At 48.1% G+C, this 18,472-nt stretch overlaps 2 protein-coding genes across 2 annotated transcripts; one reads left to right on the top strand and one right to left on the bottom strand.

The window, feature by feature from the left end:
• Positions 1 to 1,017: 1,017 nt before the first annotated feature.
• On the bottom strand, positions 1,018 to 17,773 carry KLF9 (Kruppel like factor 9). Its single transcript, XM_030466831.1, has 2 exons — positions 17,144 to 17,773; positions 1,018 to 3,607 (listed from the first exon to the last, which is right to left on the bottom strand). The coding sequence occupies exons 1-2, from the start codon at positions 17,610 to 17,612 to the stop codon at positions 3,375 to 3,377; spliced, it is 702 nt and encodes a 233-aa protein (XP_030322691.1). The 5' UTR covers positions 17,613 to 17,773; the 3' UTR covers positions 1,018 to 3,374.
• On the top strand, positions 15,546 to 17,011 carry LOC115599865 (translation initiation factor IF-2-like). Its single transcript, XM_030466832.1, has 2 exons — positions 15,546 to 15,605; positions 16,141 to 17,011. Exon 2 carries the CDS (start codon positions 16,591 to 16,593, stop codon positions 16,972 to 16,974), a length of 384 nt encoding a protein of 127 aa, XP_030322692.1. The 5' UTR covers positions 15,546 to 15,605; positions 16,141 to 16,590; the 3' UTR covers positions 16,975 to 17,011.
• Positions 17,774 to 18,472: the final 699 nt, after the last annotated feature.

The raw sequence follows: 18,472 nt of genomic DNA on the forward strand, positions 1-18,472 counted from the left end.
TTGTGTTTTTTTTAATTGTTTTTCTTTATTTGGACAATATATACACATATGTACAAAAACATCTATGCCTACTTTTTCTTTTTAATTTTCTTTTTTTTTTGTTTTTTTTACAATTTCATGTGATTTACAAAACAGGACAGCAAAATAACTTATAAAGAATACGAATACTGTACAAAAATAAAATGGATTAAACTGTTGGAAGTTGGTATTTTACAGTGTTACAGACCACTAGTCTGTAAACCAGCATTTTGAAGTATGTGTTCAGTCTGGTGTATGCAGGATTTAGTCCATCTGCGAACTGAAAACAGATCTGTAATACAGGTCATGAAAAACTGTTCAAAAAAGAAGTATGTGGTATAGTTATACCTTAAAAGCCATAACTTCTCTCTAGTAATGGGTTTTCTTAACCAAGGAGAAGAGCTGTCCTAACTTCAGCACTACTGAGCATTCCCAAAAAAGTACAACAAGTAATACAGTATTAGAGAACCTGATTTTCTTTTCTTATCCAACATTTGCAACACTCTTCAAAACTTCAAGATGCAAAGAATTAACCTGCAGTTTGGTTTATGTGTCACTTGTTTTCTTAAAAGAAAAACCCAAGAAACCCCAAATGAACAAAACAATAAAGTCAAATCTCCAAACCTGATCATTCACCATGTATTCTGTTAGTGGTTAATGAATCACATTAATCCCGTCTGTCCAATGCTGAACTAAAGCATACATATTACATACAGCAAATGGGTTACCATTTAGGAAGGTTTTTTTCAGAAACAGGATCTCATCACACCCAATGATGACATGTGCCTGTAAGTCCCATTGTCCTATGGACCACAGCACCCTTGGCCTGTTGATACTTTCAGACTGTACAGGCACAACAGTGTTTCTTTAAATGTGCATTCTACCCCAAATGTGCAAGATGGAAACCATAAATCTGGCCATTTATTTCCACGTATTGGTTAATTCTGGTATCTAAGTGACCGAAATATCTATGTTCTGATTTGGGAGCTGCTTATTATCTGTGGTTTCCCATAGTGGTTGATAGAATGTGGGGGTGTCTTTTATTTCACAGGATCAGGCCTTGGTTTTCCAAGTGCTGCATTTGTCCCGCAGAAAGGTAACAATTCAGACTGCAGGACGGACTCAAGATTTTGAGAACTCTTCATAGAGAAGAACGAAGATGAGTGTGCATGCACCTTTGAATCTCACTGGGCTACACGTGGCCCTGACCCTACTCAACAAGGCAGCATTAACAGTACTGGTAAGCAGAACACTTTCTGCGTTTCCAGACCAATAGAAATACCAAGGCTACCTATTTTATTAAGAAGAACGTATGTCCCTATGACTCAATTTGGACACAGAAATTAAAGTTTGGTTTCTAAAACAAATGTTTCAAAAAGCTGAAACAGAGGTAGAAAGTGTGCTTGGTTTCCTGATGTCTTCACTGAAGAAAACACATCCCTTTTTATGCAACAGACTGCTCAATATCCCCAGTGCCTTAAAAGCAGTTCTCTTCACATAGACGGAATTTATCATGAACTACACAGGTAAAAACACGATAAGCAAACTGATTTCTAATGCTGAAAGCCTTATACAACTGTAGAATAAAACACTCTACTTTCTGAGTTCATTTTTGTTATGTTTCTTTCTAGGAAGCAAGCTTTTTATCAGGTAAAACAATAAGATACGGTAATCGCAGGTGCACCAACAAGGATTTTTATGTACAGAATTTTACAAGATGACCTAAATTCATCTGCAGTGGTAACACTTACTTTGGATTTCAGTGTGATTACTCACAAGATGAATTTGTCCCTAAGTCTCTACAGAAGGGCTGCACCTCCCTTTCTTCTTCTGGAGTAAGGGGTAAAAAAACAAATAGGAGGATGTTTCTGGGAAAAAAACAAAACTGTGTAAGCAGAGTTCTATCCCCTATATGAGCTGGGAAGGGGGAAAAAATTATGGATAGCCTTCAGTTTCCGCTACCTATGATTAATGCTTTTAACATAAAAACCCCACAAACCTCAGCTAGTTTTCCTTCAGTGATCCTTTTGCATCTCGCAGAGAGCAAAAAATAGCTTTAAAGTAAAACTAATATTGCCTTTATCTGACATGCCATGCACGACACGGTTACAATGCAAAATACTAAACCACAAGTATTATTACAACACACCTTCCATGTTGTACTTCCCAGTACTCTATAGATATAAACAGGGATCAAAAGATTCAGGAGCCCTCCCAAAGTACTCCTTACAATAATTTCAACTGTTTCCATTAACAGAGTGCTCTTAAGGAAAGGTCTACTCTCTCCACATGCACACACGACTCCCATAGGACACCACAGGAGTCAGGCAAGGGTATGAAGAGAATAAATCTTTAAGGCAAGTGTAGGAAGACAAAAAGCCTTTTAAAAAGCAGCAGTTTATAAAGCTGGTATCTGCTGCTACGCATCCTTTCAAATGAAACACAGCAGAATAAAGCACTGTTAGTGGCATTTCTATAGTACAGTACTTTATTTATTGACAAAAGTATAGGATCGATTGAAAGATGTATGCTTCTGCTCCCACACCCCTGCCACGTTATCTAGGCTGACTTGTATTTTTCCAGGTAAGTGAATAACTGAGCTAAATGCGCATATGGTCAAAAACCAACTGAGCTGTTGTGGGGTTTTTTTGCTTCAAGTATCTGCTTGCATTATGCATGTTTTTATTGGAAAAGTGCAGCTTATATTCAAAAGTATAGTTAACAAAAAGAAAAATTAAAAAGACCCTTTACTTTAATAGGCCTTCTTGAGTATAAATTCACCTTATTCCTGTAGATCAATCAGATGCTATTCATGACATAATGTTAAATTTTTCTTAACAGTCTCTTTAAATGCAGGATTGTTCAAGACAGAAGTAAACCCACTTCTACAGTGTGCTATGGAGTTTTAATCTGAGAGTTACTTATGTGACTCAGAAAGTGGTTTTACTTAACAAATTCTAAATACAAGCAGCTTTACACTATTCAACAAAACATGTTCATGACACAGCAATCACAAAGACCTTGGGGTCACACTACTGTGGTGGCACAGGCTGGACCAACCAGTCAGACGTATTTACACCAGCATAAATGCTTTACAGCGGAGGAGGTGGTGCCTCCTCTGCTGGCCATCCCCTTTCTCCTTTTACCCCCTGCAGTCCACTTGCTCCAGACCGCTGTTCCTAGAACACGGTGGGGAGGTGGTGGACAGGCAGAGGGAGAATGAAGCACTTTTTTTGTTTGTTTGTTTTGTTTTGTATTTTTAACATCAGCTACATGTGCTTTCCAATGGCAAGCGCGCACCGGATGCTTGTGCCCCGGCGCCGCTGCCTGCACCCTGGCCGCAGCTTGCCTCCCCCTCACAAGGAGCTGCTGGAGATGGACCTTTTGGATCGCTTGATCATGCTGGGGTGAAACTCGGTGTGTCGGCGGGCGTGCTTGGTCAGGTGGTCACTCCGCATGAACCGCTTCTCACAGAGGGGGCACCGGAACTGTTTCTCGCCAGTGTGGGTTCGGTAGTGCCGGGTGAGCTCGTCAGAGCGGGAGAACTTTTTAAGGCAGTCGGGCCATGTGCAGGGGAACGGACGCTCACCTGTGGGGAGGAGAGGATGACAAAGAGCTTTAGCAGGGTGGGGGTAACGCAGACCAGCAGGCACCAGGCTCGCCGAGGAGCTGGGGAACACGCTGCTGAGGGGCAAAAGCTGCTGGTGTTTCCTGTGGTCTGTGGAGTTGCTGATAAGTCGCTTCATCAGGTTGCACAAGCCCGAAACCCCTCCAACCCCATGGAACTCACACTCCAGTGAGAACCTTACATGACCTCGACGACTGTCAAAATAACAGATGAGCTCTCTGCCTGTGCCCGTACGTTTTTCATGTCAAGCTCCCTCCAGCAGTTTGGGAAAGGAGCACCAGTATTACTCCCCTGACACTAAGGTTCTGCTGAATACAATAATTTATTACCATTAGAAAAGCAGCCAAAAAAAATCTTTCACCTAGTGAAAAAAATCTTTTCACAATCATTACAGCCCAGGGAGAACTGTGCAGGGAGAGATCAGGCAGAGGAGTGCAGCCTTAAGCCTGGAAACACATAGCATAAAACCACTGCATTTGCAGAGAGAAATGCCATGGCCCCATCCCTCCCCCCCGTAATCCACACTGCTCCAGAGATTATAGGTCTCCCCCAAGTCTGTTAAATGGCTGATTTAATGACAGGAAAACTGTATTATTATTCACAGCTCTTTCAGTATTTGCTAGGATGTTGAAGAAACAAACCAAACACCTTAACCTAAACCACACTGCACCCCTGCTTTTAAAAAAAAAGGTGTAAGAAGTGAACAGCACTCATTGCAATCTTTCTGGCATCCCACATCCCTGCAGTTCACCTCTGGTTGTACAGGTTTTGCTTACAGGCACTGATCCAACAGCTCCTCACTTGCAAGGCTGACCACAGTCCACAGCATAGACAGAAATGTTTTAAGTTCACACAAAAGCCTTCATCATGCATGGCTGCAGTTCGATGCCTTAATTCCCTTCTTAAGAGCCTCCTGAAGGGAATATAAATGACAGCTGTGTGACAGCTATTTATAGTCAACCATGAGATATAAAATCTACTTCAGGAGTTTTTCAGCTCGGAAAATCTGGAAAGAAACTCAGGAACTCTAGTATTTCTGTGCGAAATACTGCGAAATCCTGGCACAACAGGCAAGCTCGCTTTATATTTACAGATAACTAAATAGAAAGGAGTCAAAAGTCCTCCCCAGACTCAACTGCAGTGACAAAAGGCTGGAGTGAAGAGTCTGGATGCAGACAGGATGACCATCAGTGGAATGTATTTTGGATCTGTAGGGAGGAGAAAGGGAGCTGGTGACAGCAACTGATGGCATCCAAAAGGCCAAGGAGGGTGAGGACAGACCAGGTAAGCTGTGATGCAGCTATACCATGGCACCTGAAAGCCCTCCCTTAAATAACACAGCTCATATTAGGTTTAGGCTCCTATGATCTGGTGCTCTCTCCGAGGTGGTTGCTCCATCCCAGAGTGCCCAGCACCACGGTACAGATGCAATTGGACCAGCAGTACTGCAAAGACTACAGCAGCCACTCAGGCAGTGCTTTCTTTCCACACCTCAGTGCAATGCTGGTCCAGCCACCCTCAGCTGGGGCTATTTTCTTTCCTAAATGTGTTTCTTGGCTCTCCGCTGTATGCTCTCACACATGGCTGGAAGCCTTTCCTAACAGTCGCTGCCTGTATGAAAGAGACTAATTAAACCTGTATGCAGGCTTACACATGCATGACCACAGCTCCACAGCCAAACAGCACCAGCTCCACACCAAACAGCATCATCCTCCCCAGCTTTGCCCCCCCCAGCACTTGCCCTTGGCATCCCAGGCAACCATTTCACTTGTGCTTCTCTTTTGCTATCTATCTCATGGTTTCTATAATAACTCCTGGAGGCAGGCAGCAATGGGAGGTGCAGAACAGCTTTTGAGCTGCTCCTTGGAATGTGGGATAAATGCTATACATCTTGTATGTGTGGAGGCATCTAGTATATGACTCCATGTCAGACACTTACGCCCCAGAGCTGTAGAAGGAGTTCTGGCATCCTGCCCCATCCCCAGAAGCCACATTTCAAACCATCCACCTCAGGACAGCTCTTCAGCCTGCAGAAGTGCCTACCAGTACTACAGGGAGACAAGATGCTTAGGCTGGGTAACAGATCAGTCTTTGGGGTGCAGTGTTTACAATTTAGGCATAGTAGTATCCAACCCAGTTGCCTAAAAGCAATGTTTTGAGTCTGGCCCCATCTAGCCCTTGAGAAACTGAGTTTTTCTCCAATCCTTTCTGGAACTGCAGATGGGAAGACAAAATGGAGTCTGGTTACTGAAATTTCCTCTGAAACATGATGGAAGCAGCATGGCCATCACTACCCCATACATCCACTTCACAAGCAAAGTGCTTTTGGGTTGTGCAGCATAACCACAAAGCTTCGGGGAAAGGCAGGGGTTTGCTTTGGATCACAGTGTACATTTGGCACCACAGTCTCAGGAGAATTACCCCCAAGCTTTGCTGAGAGGGCTGTGCCAAAGGCCATGAGGACTGGCGTGGCAGAGGATGGAGAGCCACTGTGCACTGGGATGGTAAATGCAGCAGAGATGAGTGGAGAGGCTCCCCCAAAAGCAGGAGGGCTACCACCAGCACCCATGGCTGAGCACTCAGGTAAAGTGGCAGAGAACAGCTTCACCACCTTAGCAACACAATCTCACCAAGGCTGTCACAGCCACTTTGGAAGCAGATATGTGAAAGTAGGCCAGGCATAATCCCTGACACCAGGATGCACTAAACACCAGACTTCCCAAAGCAGACACAAGGGGAAGAGAGGCTTTTCCAAGCCTCCGAAGATTGTCTCCAAGCTTGAAAAGCTGCCACTCCCCTTGGTCACAAAGCCCTCTCAGATGACACTTGCCCAGACGGATGGTGCTTCAGTGACAGAATTCTCTGTGTACATAGGTGGAGTGACAGACTTCTTAGGCAAAGTATGTACCCAGTAGGTTTTTAAGGCAAGGTAGAGATGCCTGATGACATGTGATGATTGCTTACTTAGCAAAGCTGCTCACTGTATTTGCTGATTTCATCTGACACACTGTTTTTTAAAGCACTGGAGGTATTTGGAGAAGAGTCCACAGAGCAACCAGGTCCTGCAACTCACAGGCAGCAAGGCAGGCAGCGGCATACAGAGCTGCAGTGCAAGCAAGTGCTGCCTCCTTCTGGAGAAACGGGTTCCTATGCCATGCCTCAATACTGAAGTATTTTTCTGGATGATGTTCCCCCTTCAGTTTTGGGAGTAGTAGTCTGAAATTATCAAAATGAATCACTAAAATGGGGTGCTGTTCTATACCATTTGTTTGGTGGCTGCACACTAGTTATGTTTTAAGATATGACTTAGATAGGATTTCCATCAAAAGATGAACAAATGGCCAATGGTTTATCATGACTCTAAAACCATGCGTGACAGGATCTGAAAACAACAAATACAAGATGTACATTATTTTCTTAAAAGAATGTAAAAATCCATATACCCAGGGTGGATTACAGATGTAGCAAGTGAAACAGAAACTGATGTACAGATTTAAATAATATGCATCTTTGTATTCAGTAAGAATTATAAATATATATATATTCTATATAGATACATATTCTCAAGAATATTCCTTGTCTTTTGTGCTACCAGGAATGTAGTGGGGAAACACAGTTTATGCTGAGCACCAGATAGGTAACACTGGCTTTTTACAGGTCTTCCCAAGTCTAAAGAACTCCTGCTCCTGCAGCCCTGGCTTGCTTTAAATCCCAAATGAATATAAAGGTCACTGCAGATCCTTTTGATCTTTGCTTTCTTACTTTGACTTGTCTTTTCTCCCTTTTCTTTCTCTCCATCCTCTACTGCAATTAGTTTCTTCTTACTCTGCAAGTTTAAACTTTTATCCATTCTGCTTTGTATGACCCAATGCAGGCTCACTTTACATTATTCAATTTCAGCTTTATTCTGAATAGATGGTAAATATTTAACTTTTTTTGCAATATCCTAGGACATTCCAGATTTTCCTGCATCGTACTCTTCTGCAGGAAGGGTTTCTGGAACTGAATATGGAGTAGGGATTAGCAAACTTGTTAATCATTCAGGGGGTCCTGATTCACCACTGGTATTCTCACTACAACTGCTGCTCTAGATGCAGATGACTTAAGGTTAGAAGCTGTAGCCTGTGGTGGCTTTAATACAGATGAATTTGTTTGGACAAACAGGGTATAGAGAAATTGCGGGTGACCTTCTTCTCTGGGAGGGGGCAGACTGCATTTGAAAAAGCTGAAGACAAAGTTGATGATCACAGTCTTAGGCAACCCTCTTAGTGTGTAACAGGAGATGCACTGGGACTGGAGCACACTGAGCTGCTGTAGTTGAATGAAGTACTAATTTTACATGAGTAACTAAAATTTTTGTTTAAGCACTAGCTTTACAGACACCAGTCAGAGATTGCTGGTGGTGTGGACAGAAGTCTGCTCAAGGTGTATGGTTTGCCAGGCTCACACTGCCCGCCTCGCTGACAGAAGTGAGTTGGACACTGTCACAAGTCCAGGGCCTGGCATCAGAACTGGCTAATGCAGAACTGATTGCTGTCAAACACTGCTAATGACACTGCTTCACACGTTAGCTAGAAAGGCAAATGGACCATTGCTACAGCTGCATGAATGGACACTTAATTAGATGGTTGGACTGACCAATGTTATTAGAAATAACACCACCATGCACATGGTAGGACTGTGCTGCCTGGTATTCATAGCAACAACCATTTTAACCATAGAAATTAAGGAATGGTTCAGTTCAGTTTGACTTCTGGGATGTGGTGTGTCTGGGCATGACTCCCACTCTCTGCCTGGCTGCTGACATGGCACAGCCAGTACCTTCTGGAGCAGAGACCTTCACCCTGCCCACAGCATCTGCCTGGACCCACACCCCAACTCAGCTGCAGCAAGGCTGACCCCTCTTCCTGCCAGAAATCTGAAGTACATGATGGCAAAGAAGAAGAGAAAGCAGACAATTACTGAAAGCCAAAGTAGCAAAATCTCTTGCCACCAGGTGAGAGCAAAAATGTAGCAAAAGAGGAGTGGTGTAATCAGCTCTGTATGGTTTAAGTGAGAGACCCTAATCCCTGTCTTCATCTTCCTAGATCCTCCTGTACCTCTGTGGCTGGACCACAACCTCCAGAATCTTGGTACTCTAGGAATACCTGGTCTTGATCCATAATGCTTGACTGAAGAGATGACAATGACAAGCATTCTTTTTCTTCCTGCATCCCATGATCCTGCTCAGCCACCATTCTAGTGTGTCTCAGCATTCCTCCAGCTCCCTTCATCCTGAAAGGTGGTGGTGAGGCAGCTTGGCCTCTTCTCCTTAATGACTAGCAACAGAGCAAGAGGAAATGGGTTCAAGTTGCACCAGGGAAGGTTCAGATTGCATATTACAAAAAATATATTCACCAGAAAAGTGGTGAAGCATAGCAACAGGTTGTCCCAATGAGGTGGTGGAGTTGCTATACCTGGGGATATTTTAAAAATGGGTAGATGTGGCACTTCAGGGGATAATTTAGTTGTTACAGTGGTTTAAGACTGGTGGCTGGACTTGATCTAGAAGGTCCTTTCTAACCATGCAGATGATTCTATGATTCTAAGTACAGCAAGTTCTCTAAGTGTATGTCAAGAGCATAATCCAATTTACTCCTCTTCTGAGATATCACAAAATCAGATTATGAAAATCTGCAGCAATCACAAGGTATAGATACTAGTGAAAACAGCATGAAGCTTGATCAACAATGAGAATGTACAGAACTATGTGTCTAAAACAAGGGTTTCTGCAACATCCAATCTGGCAGTTCAACCAGACTACCTACAGGACAGGAAACAAACAGAGGGGTTGCAGCAAGGGGTTTATTCCACCAGCACTCAGGACTTCACACCACGGTCAATTCAGGTATTAAAATGCTGCTTTCATCAAGTATTTAGACTGCTCTGACATCCTCAAAAACACCGAACAGCTGCTGCCATATGCAGCTGCCCACATCTCTTTCAAAAGACCAGGTGCTAAACCCCACTGCTGCTGAGCTGCTGTAAGCCTAAATCTAACAGTGAGACTCAGTCTTGCTGTTACCCTCTTGTGGCACAGCATCAGGTGCAAGGGATACCCTCACTGCTTCTCTTCTGTATGACAACCCTCCCTGCCTGCCTTTGAGCCTCTCTCTGGAGAACTATGCCTCCTTATATAAAAGTCATGGAAGCTACCCAGGAGAGGTCAGACCTCCCCAAAGCTCACCAGACAGTGAAATCTACACTTTCATGGCTGAAAGGAGTGCCCTCAGAAGTACACTCCTGGGAATGTAGGACAAGTTCATGCCTCTTCTCCTTTGCTATCTTATCTCAATTCAAACTTCCTCCATTTTGCCGTAGTTATTACATGCTAACTGAGCAAGAGAGAGCTATTAACTCTTATCCTGGTGCTTAGGGCACTTACCTGGGACTGAAGAGGGACTGAAGAGGTCTTGTCTTAGAGTCAGTGCTCTCTAAAAGGGAAGCAGCTTTGACTGAGGGGAAGAAAGAATGCAATTTTATGTGCATTCAGAAAGATAACAGAATTGCTGTTCATAATAAAATCACAATTTATTAGCCAGTATTTCAACAGACTCTTACCTCAAGTTTAAGGTATTTATAGAGTGCTCTCAGGCTATTCACAGAATCATAGAAAGTAAGGGGTTGGAAGGGACCTCAAAAATCATATAGTGGAACACCCCCTGCCAGAGCAGGATCACCTACAGCAGGTCACAAAGGAATGCATCAAGGTGGATGTTGAATGTCTCCAGGGAAGGAGACTCCACAACCTCCCTGGGCAGCCTGTTCCAGTGCTCTGTCACCCTCACAGTGAAAGAGTTCTTCCTGATATTTATACAGAAACACCCATGCTCCAGTTTATAACCATTGCCCCTTGTCACTGAAGAGACTCAGCTCCCTCAGCCTCTCCTCATAAACCTTTACCTTCACCGTCTTGGTCACTCTGCACTGGACTCTTTCAAGCAGTTCCCTGTCCTTCTGGAACTGAGGGGCCCAGAACTGGACACAAGATTCCAGCTGTGGCCTCACCAGGCCAGAGTAGAGGGGGAGGAGAACCTCTCTTGACATACTAGTGCTCCCCCTTCTAATGCACCCCAGGATGCCATTGGCCACAAGGGCACATTGTTGGCTCATGGTCATCCTTCCATCCACCAGCATGCCCACATCCCTTTCACTTATGCTGCTCTCCAGTACCTCAGTCCCCAGCCTATACTGGTACCAGGAGTTGCCCTTTCCCAAAAACAAGATGTAAGACTTTATACTTGCCCTTGTCGTAATACGTTAAATTTCTCCCTGCCCAACTCTCCAGTCTGTGTAGGTCCCTCTGAATGGCAGCACAGCCTTCTAGGGCGTCAGCCACACCTCCCAGTTTTGTGTCATCAGCAAACCTGCTGACAGTACACTCTATTCCCTGATGACCTCATCCAGGTCATCAGTAAATATATTAAATAGTCCCAGTACTGACCCTTGAGGGACTCCACTAGAAACAGACTTCCAAATAGACTCCATTCCGTTGACTACAAATCCCTGGCTTCTATCCTTCAACCAGCTCCTGATCCACCTTACTACCCAATTGTCCAGGCCACACTTCAATTTATCTACAAGGATGCTGTGGGACACAGTGACAAATGCCTTACTGAAATCAAGATGTCTACTGCTCTTCCATCATCCATCCACCTGGTTATATCCTCATAGAAGGCTCTCAGGTTGGTCAGACATGATTACCCTTTGTAAAGCCATGCTGACTGCTCCTGATAAGCCTCTTGTCCTAGATGTGCCTGGAGACAGCATCAAGAATGAGTTGTTCCATGACCTCAGCAGAGATGGAGGTGAGGCTGACCATGGGTGCATCCCATCAGGACCCATAGACTTGTGGATATCCAGACTCATTAACTGATCCTTAACCCAGCCCTCATCAACCAAGGCAAACTCATCCTTTACCCTGACTTCCTCAGCAGCCTTAGGGGGCTGGGGCTCCTGAGGATCCTCCAGCTGTATACACTGAGGCAAAGAAGGTGTTCAGCAATTCTGCCTTCTTTGTATCTGTCACCAGGGCACCCACCTCATTCTGCAGCGGACCTACACTGCCTCTAGTGTTAGTTTTATCTGCTCTGTACTTGAAGAAGCCCTTCCTTAACCTCGCCTGCAAGGTTTAATTCCAACGAGGCTTTAGCTTTCCTAGTTGCCTCTCTGAATTCCTGGACAACAGTCTCATATTCCTCCCAAGGGGCCAGCCCTTCCTTCCACAATCTATCGGTTCTCTTCTATTTGAGTTTACCTAGCAGCTTTCTGTTCAACTACACTGATCTAGTGAACTACACGAGTGCCACTCCAATGTGTGATGCCTGCTCACAGCTTCTGTCCTACATGTGCAGTTCTTCACATTGCCTAAATTAATATACAAACATTTCTAGAGTCCTTTCCCACTGTGACACATAGACCTGATTAATGTATTTTTTATTTTGTTGTTGCTTTTTAAGTGCAAAAAGAAAAAAAATGCACAACAAAACAATTGTGTGTCAAACAGCATTGCATTTAATCTTGAGGATTCTTCCCTATCTCACCCAGCTGGCAAAGCTTCCAGTCAGTATGATCCTGCTTCTCAGAGACCTGGCAACATGCCTACTAGAACTCCCACAATTTGCACATTTGCATTAACCCTTGAGAACTCAGGTTTCAGATGGAGGTCTATACTTAGCAAAAAATGTCCTGCTGGCTCCACTTTCTACTCTCCAGTATTATTCTAAATGATCTGCCAAAGTGACATTGCATCAGCTGGATAAAAGGGGCTTAAAATGCTAAATTTCAGATTATGGTCCCACAAAACAACCAAAAAAGCTCCCAGTGAACAGAGGATTGCCGCATATCAGCATCTGTACATTCTGTCAAGCTAGTGATAATCTAGAACACAAATAATAAATCATCACAGTCAAAACCAAACTGACACACCGACTGGATGGGTGCTTTGATACCTACATTGCAGCAGTAGGCAGGGGCAGCACTTACCTTGCCTTTCTAACTGAAATGTTCCTCAGCTTCATTGTGAAGGCTGACAACCCATGGGTCCACACCTCTGCCTACAGCCCTGCTACCAAACATCTGTGAAAGCCAAATGCCAGAAGAGCTGCCCAGTGTAACAAAATTATTCGTATTGCTTGGACCCAGTCTACATGGCAATACAGTTGGCTGAAAAGCCTACCTCTTTTCACACATTTGGTCTTTCCATGTCTCAGTTCTTAATTAAGGGTACTTCATGCAGACTTGAATTTCCCATTGATCTGTAAAACTACATATTGAGAAGAATTTGGGGTTCACCTCCCCAGCCCACAGGTGCTGTATGAGGATGCATCCCACCAACTAGTTCTATTGTACCTTTTCTGTCACTCTTTCTAAGCCAGGAGGGTCTGCTCTCAGCAGCCACATGCCTTGCAACTGGCTTGTGATCACATCATCACATCAAACGTAGACTCCTTGATTTTGACTTCTGCTACTTCCTCTCCCTCTCTATACCTTGCTTTTTGCTCTGTGCACCCTGCCCAGGCCTTCTGGCATAGCTTGTTTACTGTCACATGCTTATTTTTTCCCTGTAAACCCTCTGGCTTGCACATCCCTCTCTGCTGAACTGCACCTTCCCCTGCCTCGAGGCTAGTAACTGCCCTTTGCTTTACCTGCTAAAACCAAACCTCTAAAACTACCCTAAAACTCTCTGGATGAGAAGCCTGTTCATTTTCAAGGTAACTCTGCATTGCTGCCGTTGATACGACATTATCTCGGTCAGCACAGTTCCTTGCTTTCTCCTGACCTCTACACTGCTTCCAGGGTTTGGGTCTACTGCACATCTTACCACTGCATCTGTGCTTTTCCTATGCTCTGAAGGGCAAGCCTGCGAGACTTGATCATGCCATCTCCAATGCTCAAGACTCTCAAGCAAATACACCACTTGTAACTCTCTTGCAACCACCAAACTTCAGCAGCTTACAGGTCCTACACTCCCACAATGTTGGGTATGAGGAAAACTAAGGTACTGCCACTTTGTAGAGCTTCACCCGTCATCGTGACAAACTTGCTGGCTTATGAGGCATCAGACAGAATTCTACACCAAGAGTCATGCACCTCAGAGATGCTAAAGGAAACAGCTCATGCAGAACAACCTTACCTATAGTGCTTGCTCTTCCTCCTCAAGACACCAGAATTGAAATAAGAAGCTCAGAGTTGCTTTCAGATGACAGTGAAGGGTCAAGGGAAGCAACAGTTCAGTTTCAGTGATATGCTCATCCTTGTATCCCTGAGCCTTTGCAAACTAATATTCTGAATGTAGGAAGACATACATGAGAGAAAGAAGTGCATGATCATATCTGAGAAGCAGCAGGGGCCTGGAGAGGAATGAAAGAACTATCCCTTGAGGAAGGGGCAGAGTTCAAATTTCCTTGGCTTCCTCCTACAAATGCTGCTCTGCTAAGTCACCCTGTGTTCGGTGGTATTGGCTACACAAGTAAGGGAGCTGTTTGAACAAGCAGGATGTGCAGTGCTATCTGCTGACCTTTTTCTGTAGAGATCAACCCAGAAAACAATTTATGATGGACGGTTGATTCAGGTTCTTCTGGAAATTGAACTAGAGTCATCATCAAAGGCCCAAACTTGAACCAAACACTTACACAGACATTTTTAGTTTCTGAAATATGGAATGCCTTTGAACCAACAAGTTTAAGGAGCTGTTAATGATACAAACCTCTAACCTCTGAGCATCAGCTCTTTTGGTCTTCCAGTCTTCTGCCTTCATGCAGGATTTCACTTCCTGCTTTGCATTAGCTTACCAGAGGTGGTCTGGTAACCTTTTAGATTTCTACTGTTACACAGACCAGAACAGTATCCAGAGCCTTCCAACTTGCTTGGCTAGTACCTCTGAGCAAAGACAGCTATGGCTACAAGAAAGCTCACAGGTGTGGACAGAATCCTAAAGTAATTTTCCAAGATCAGAAAACCAGGAAGGTTCTACCAGTGGCTGGGTACCTACTGTCACAACAGGCTACAGAACAGCTAAAGACCTAGTTGGTGGCCTGATGAAAAATGGCATGTAGATGAAAGCAATTGTAGAGGCTTAGATATATAGGAGGGAAAAAAAAAAAAAGGAAAAAAAAGGAAAAAACAAAAAAAAAAAAGACATAAAGAAGACAGTGCTAAGGAAGGAGTATTAATGCTCTGCAATATGCAGTTATGAATAACTCCACAGGTCGCACTGAATCCCACTGTTGCTAAGGAATTGTTCTGCCATCTATAATAATAAACACTGGCAGTATCACTTAGCATTTCAGTTAGCTAAAACTAACTTCCCATTAAGAAGCTCTGAAAAATCACTACTGCTGGACATCAATAGTGGTTTTAATCACACAGAGCTTCCGTGATGGTATCTGACGTATACACCACCTTGTACTTGAAGCTACGGCCACCGGTTGTGAGTGGCACAAGCTAAAACTCACGCCACTTCAGAAGATACTTAAAATAGTACTGCTTAGGTCCAGCTGTGTGGATTGTAAAGTACTTTAATTTACATGTTATCACCTAGAATACTATCTCAGTTGATGTCTACTTTGGTTTTTAGATCAGGATGGATATCTGATCGTGGGATAGTAAGTGGAATTATGGTAACTCGTTTTCATCATTTGTGAGCCAACATTTTGCAAGGTGTCATTTACATTACATTCAGCCTCCAAAAGAGCATCTGAGCTGCAGACTCTGAGCTGGTAACAAAAAAATCCTTGGAACTGATCCTGAGGTCAGTACAGGGTCACCACTGACCGTCCTCTTTCCTGGCTCACAGAGAAGGTCTTAACTGTCTAACCGCAGCATTCACCACCGAGCCACATCCACTAATCCTCCTCCTCCTCCTCCCCCCTCTGACCTCTGCAGCAGAGCACCCAGCAGATCTGCCATCAGAGCACAGGTAGGCAACCTGCTCTGGGTCCCCTGCTCTTCAGTGCACGTTCACCCAGCTGCACAGGCAAGCCAGAGCAAAGGGAGTTTAGCTGCGACTCAGATGCGCTAATTCTGAACCCAGGCCGTGCTACACACAGCAGCAATGACTTGCAGTATGATCCGTGGGTGATACAATTCGTTTTGTTCTTCACCACTTACCACCACTGCCAGGAAACAAAATACAGAAAAGGACCACCGTGTACAGAACAGATGTGAAGGACGTGAAATACGTGTCGGCAGTGTTAACCTCCTCTGCTCTGCTCCTTTCCATACTCGTACACAGGCCTTTCATTTAGAGTAATTTTTAAGCAGCCTTGTGCTCTGCACTTGTGACCCCAACTGCAACTCCGACATGGAAAGGTTTTTATTCAGCCACTTGCACTAGGGGACTTGAAAGAAAAAAAAACAACCGACCAAGGAAGTCGACAATCGCCGTCCCCTTAGAGCTCAGGCAGAGACGGAGAGAGTACGAATTGCTGCAGCAGATAATTTTTGATCTCTAGGTTTCCATGCTGCCACACCCTCTCCAGCACCCGGGCAGGGTAGGGTTGCCGGCAGCCGAACGAGCGGAGCCTCTCTAGCACACGCCGCAGCGGGTTGGCGACCACCGGCGCAGCGATGGACGGGCGGCGGGGCAGGGCAGCAGCCCCATCCCCGCGGATCTTCCGCCGGACACGCTGCGGGGCAGTGACCCGGCTCCACCGGGGGGGGGGTTCGCGGGGTGCAGGGGACGCTCTCCTGCTCTCCTCCAGCCTTCCCTTCCCTTCCCTCCCGCCCCCCGGAGGGGGTGTGCCCACCCGCCGTGCGGTGCCATGCCGCGCGTTACCGGGCTGGAAGCCCCCACCGCACCCTCCTCTCCCAACCCCGGGGGGGCGGGAGCCCCGTCATCCCGGGCTCCAGCACCCTGTGCTTCAGGGAAGCGAAGCTCGAGGGCGGTTCTCTGAAGGCGGACAATGACCGGCGGTTCCCGACGGTCGGAGCAACCGGGATCGGGGGCTGTCCTGGCCGAATTTTGCCCCGCTGCAAACGCTCACCCGCCTCTACCTGATCGGGAATCAGAAAATCCGATTCCCACCGTCACGGCGAGTTCCCCACCGACGCCCGCAGCGGGCTCCGCGTTCCCGCGGCCGTCAGCGAGAGCGGGATCGGGTGCTGCGGCTCCCGGGGCCAGCTGGGCAAACCCGACCCGCCGGTCCCGGCCGCCGCCCTCCCGGCGGCCCCGGCCAGGCCAAGTTTATTCCGTTGCCGCACCGCAGCCCGGGGCAGCCGCCCGCTCTCGCCAGACCCGGGGCAGCGGGTCGGCACGGCAGTGGGAAGAAAAGGGGCAAAAAAATTAAACAAAAATCAAACCCCAGCCAAGTCTTGGGGAGGAAAGGCAGGGGGGCGGGGGCGCCGGGCGCGCCGCCGGCCGGGTTCATCCGAGGACAAGCGCTCGCTCCCATCCCCCTTCCTTCCACCCCCCGCCCGCTCGCCCGCCGCCCCCCGCTCGGCACCGCCGCCGCTGACCTGTGTGCACCCGGTAGTGCGCCTTGAGGTGGGAGGACTTGCCGTACACCTTGCCGCAACCGCTGTAGGGGCACTTGTGCCGCTTCTCGGCCGCCAGCTTCCCCTTGGGGGCGGCCCCGGCGGCGCGCAGGCGGGGAGGCGGCCCCGGCGGCGGGCTGCGGGGCGGGCTGGAGCCCGGTTCGGTGGCCGCGTCGCTGTCGGAACCCGCGTCCTCGTCGGGGCTCTCCACGCTGTCGCTGCAGACCGAGGGGGCGGGCAGCGGCCGGTACTTGTTCAGCTCCAAGAGGCTCTTGGCGATGGCCAGCAGGGCGCAGTAGTCCTTCCAGGCGTCGCGGGGGTCGCGCAGCTCCCGGGCCGGCTCCGCCTCGCCCGGCACCTTCAGCCGCGCCGCCTCGGGCACGGCGGAGCGGTTGGAGATGGAGACCAGGCACTGCGCCGCCACGAAGTCCACGTAGGCGACGGCCGACATGGTGCGGCCGCGCCCCGACGGCGAGGGAAGCTCCGGGCGCCCTTCTCAGTGCGCGCCCGCGGGGCCAGCAGCGCTGCCGCCAGCCATGGGCCGCCCGCGGCGCGGGGTCTCTGCGGCGCGGGGAAGAGCGTCGGGGAGGAGAAGGGGGGCGGGGGGACGGGGTGTGTGGGGGGGTGGGTGTGTGTGTGGAAGGGAGGGGGGGGGGGGGAGGGCGGAATAAATAGCGGGGCGCCGGGCAGGCCCCTCACCGCCACCCCCCGGGGGCGGCGCGCAGCCGGCGAGGGGGAGCGCCGCGCGCGGCCGGCGCGGGTCCGGCGCGGGGGCCGGGGGAGAGGAGACCGCCCGCCCCGCGCCGCGCGCCGCCCGCGTGCTCCTGCCCGGGGACGGCCGCGCCGAGTCCCATCACGTCAGGTTCGGAGCCCCCTCCCGCCCCCCCGATTGGTCAGCGGGCAGGGCCGGGCGGCTCTGTTTACCTTCTCCCCCCGCCACTCACGGAGCCCCTTTTCCAGGGGGGGTGTGTTCGCCGGGCGGCCGCCCCGCCAATCCCCGCGCTCCCTCCCCAGGCCGCGTGCTACTCCGGGCGCCCCGCCGCGCCCGCTTAAAAGGGCGACTCCGCGGCGCCAGGGGGAGAGGAGGCGGCGGCAGCGGCGAAGGGGCTGCCGCTCGCTTCCTCCTCCTCGCCGCCGCCGCCCGTCGATGCTTCCCGACCGACGGGGCGGCCGCCCGGGACGCGGTCGGCGGCGGGAGGGGGGTGGCGGCCCGGGGTGGAGGGTCTGTCCGGCGCCGAGCGGGTTAAGTGTCTCCCTGGAAGCCCTACGGTCCCAGCAACGGGGTGGCCAATGGAAAGTGAGCCGGCTGAT

The sequence above is a fragment of the Calypte anna genome, chromosome Z (genome assembly GCF_003957555.1).
Source record: "Calypte anna isolate BGI_N300 chromosome Z, bCalAnn1_v1.p, whole genome shotgun sequence".
Classification (NCBI taxonomy): Eukaryota; Metazoa; Chordata; class Aves; order Apodiformes; family Trochilidae; genus Calypte; species Calypte anna.

Excerpts from the sequence above, each read along its gene's own strand:
- LOC115599865 (XM_030466832.1), top strand. The coding sequence starts at position 16,591 with ATGACCGGCGGTTCCCGACGGTCGGAGCAACCGGGATCGGGGGCTGTC.
- KLF9 (XM_030466831.1), bottom strand. The coding sequence starts at position 17,612 with ATGTCGGCCGTCGCCTACGTGGACTTCGTGGCGGCGCAGTGCCTGGTC. Across the intron at positions 3,608-17,143 it reads GCACTACCGGGTGCACACAG|GTGAGCGTCCGTTCCCCTGC; the intron begins GTCAGCGGCGGC and ends TCCTCCCCACAG.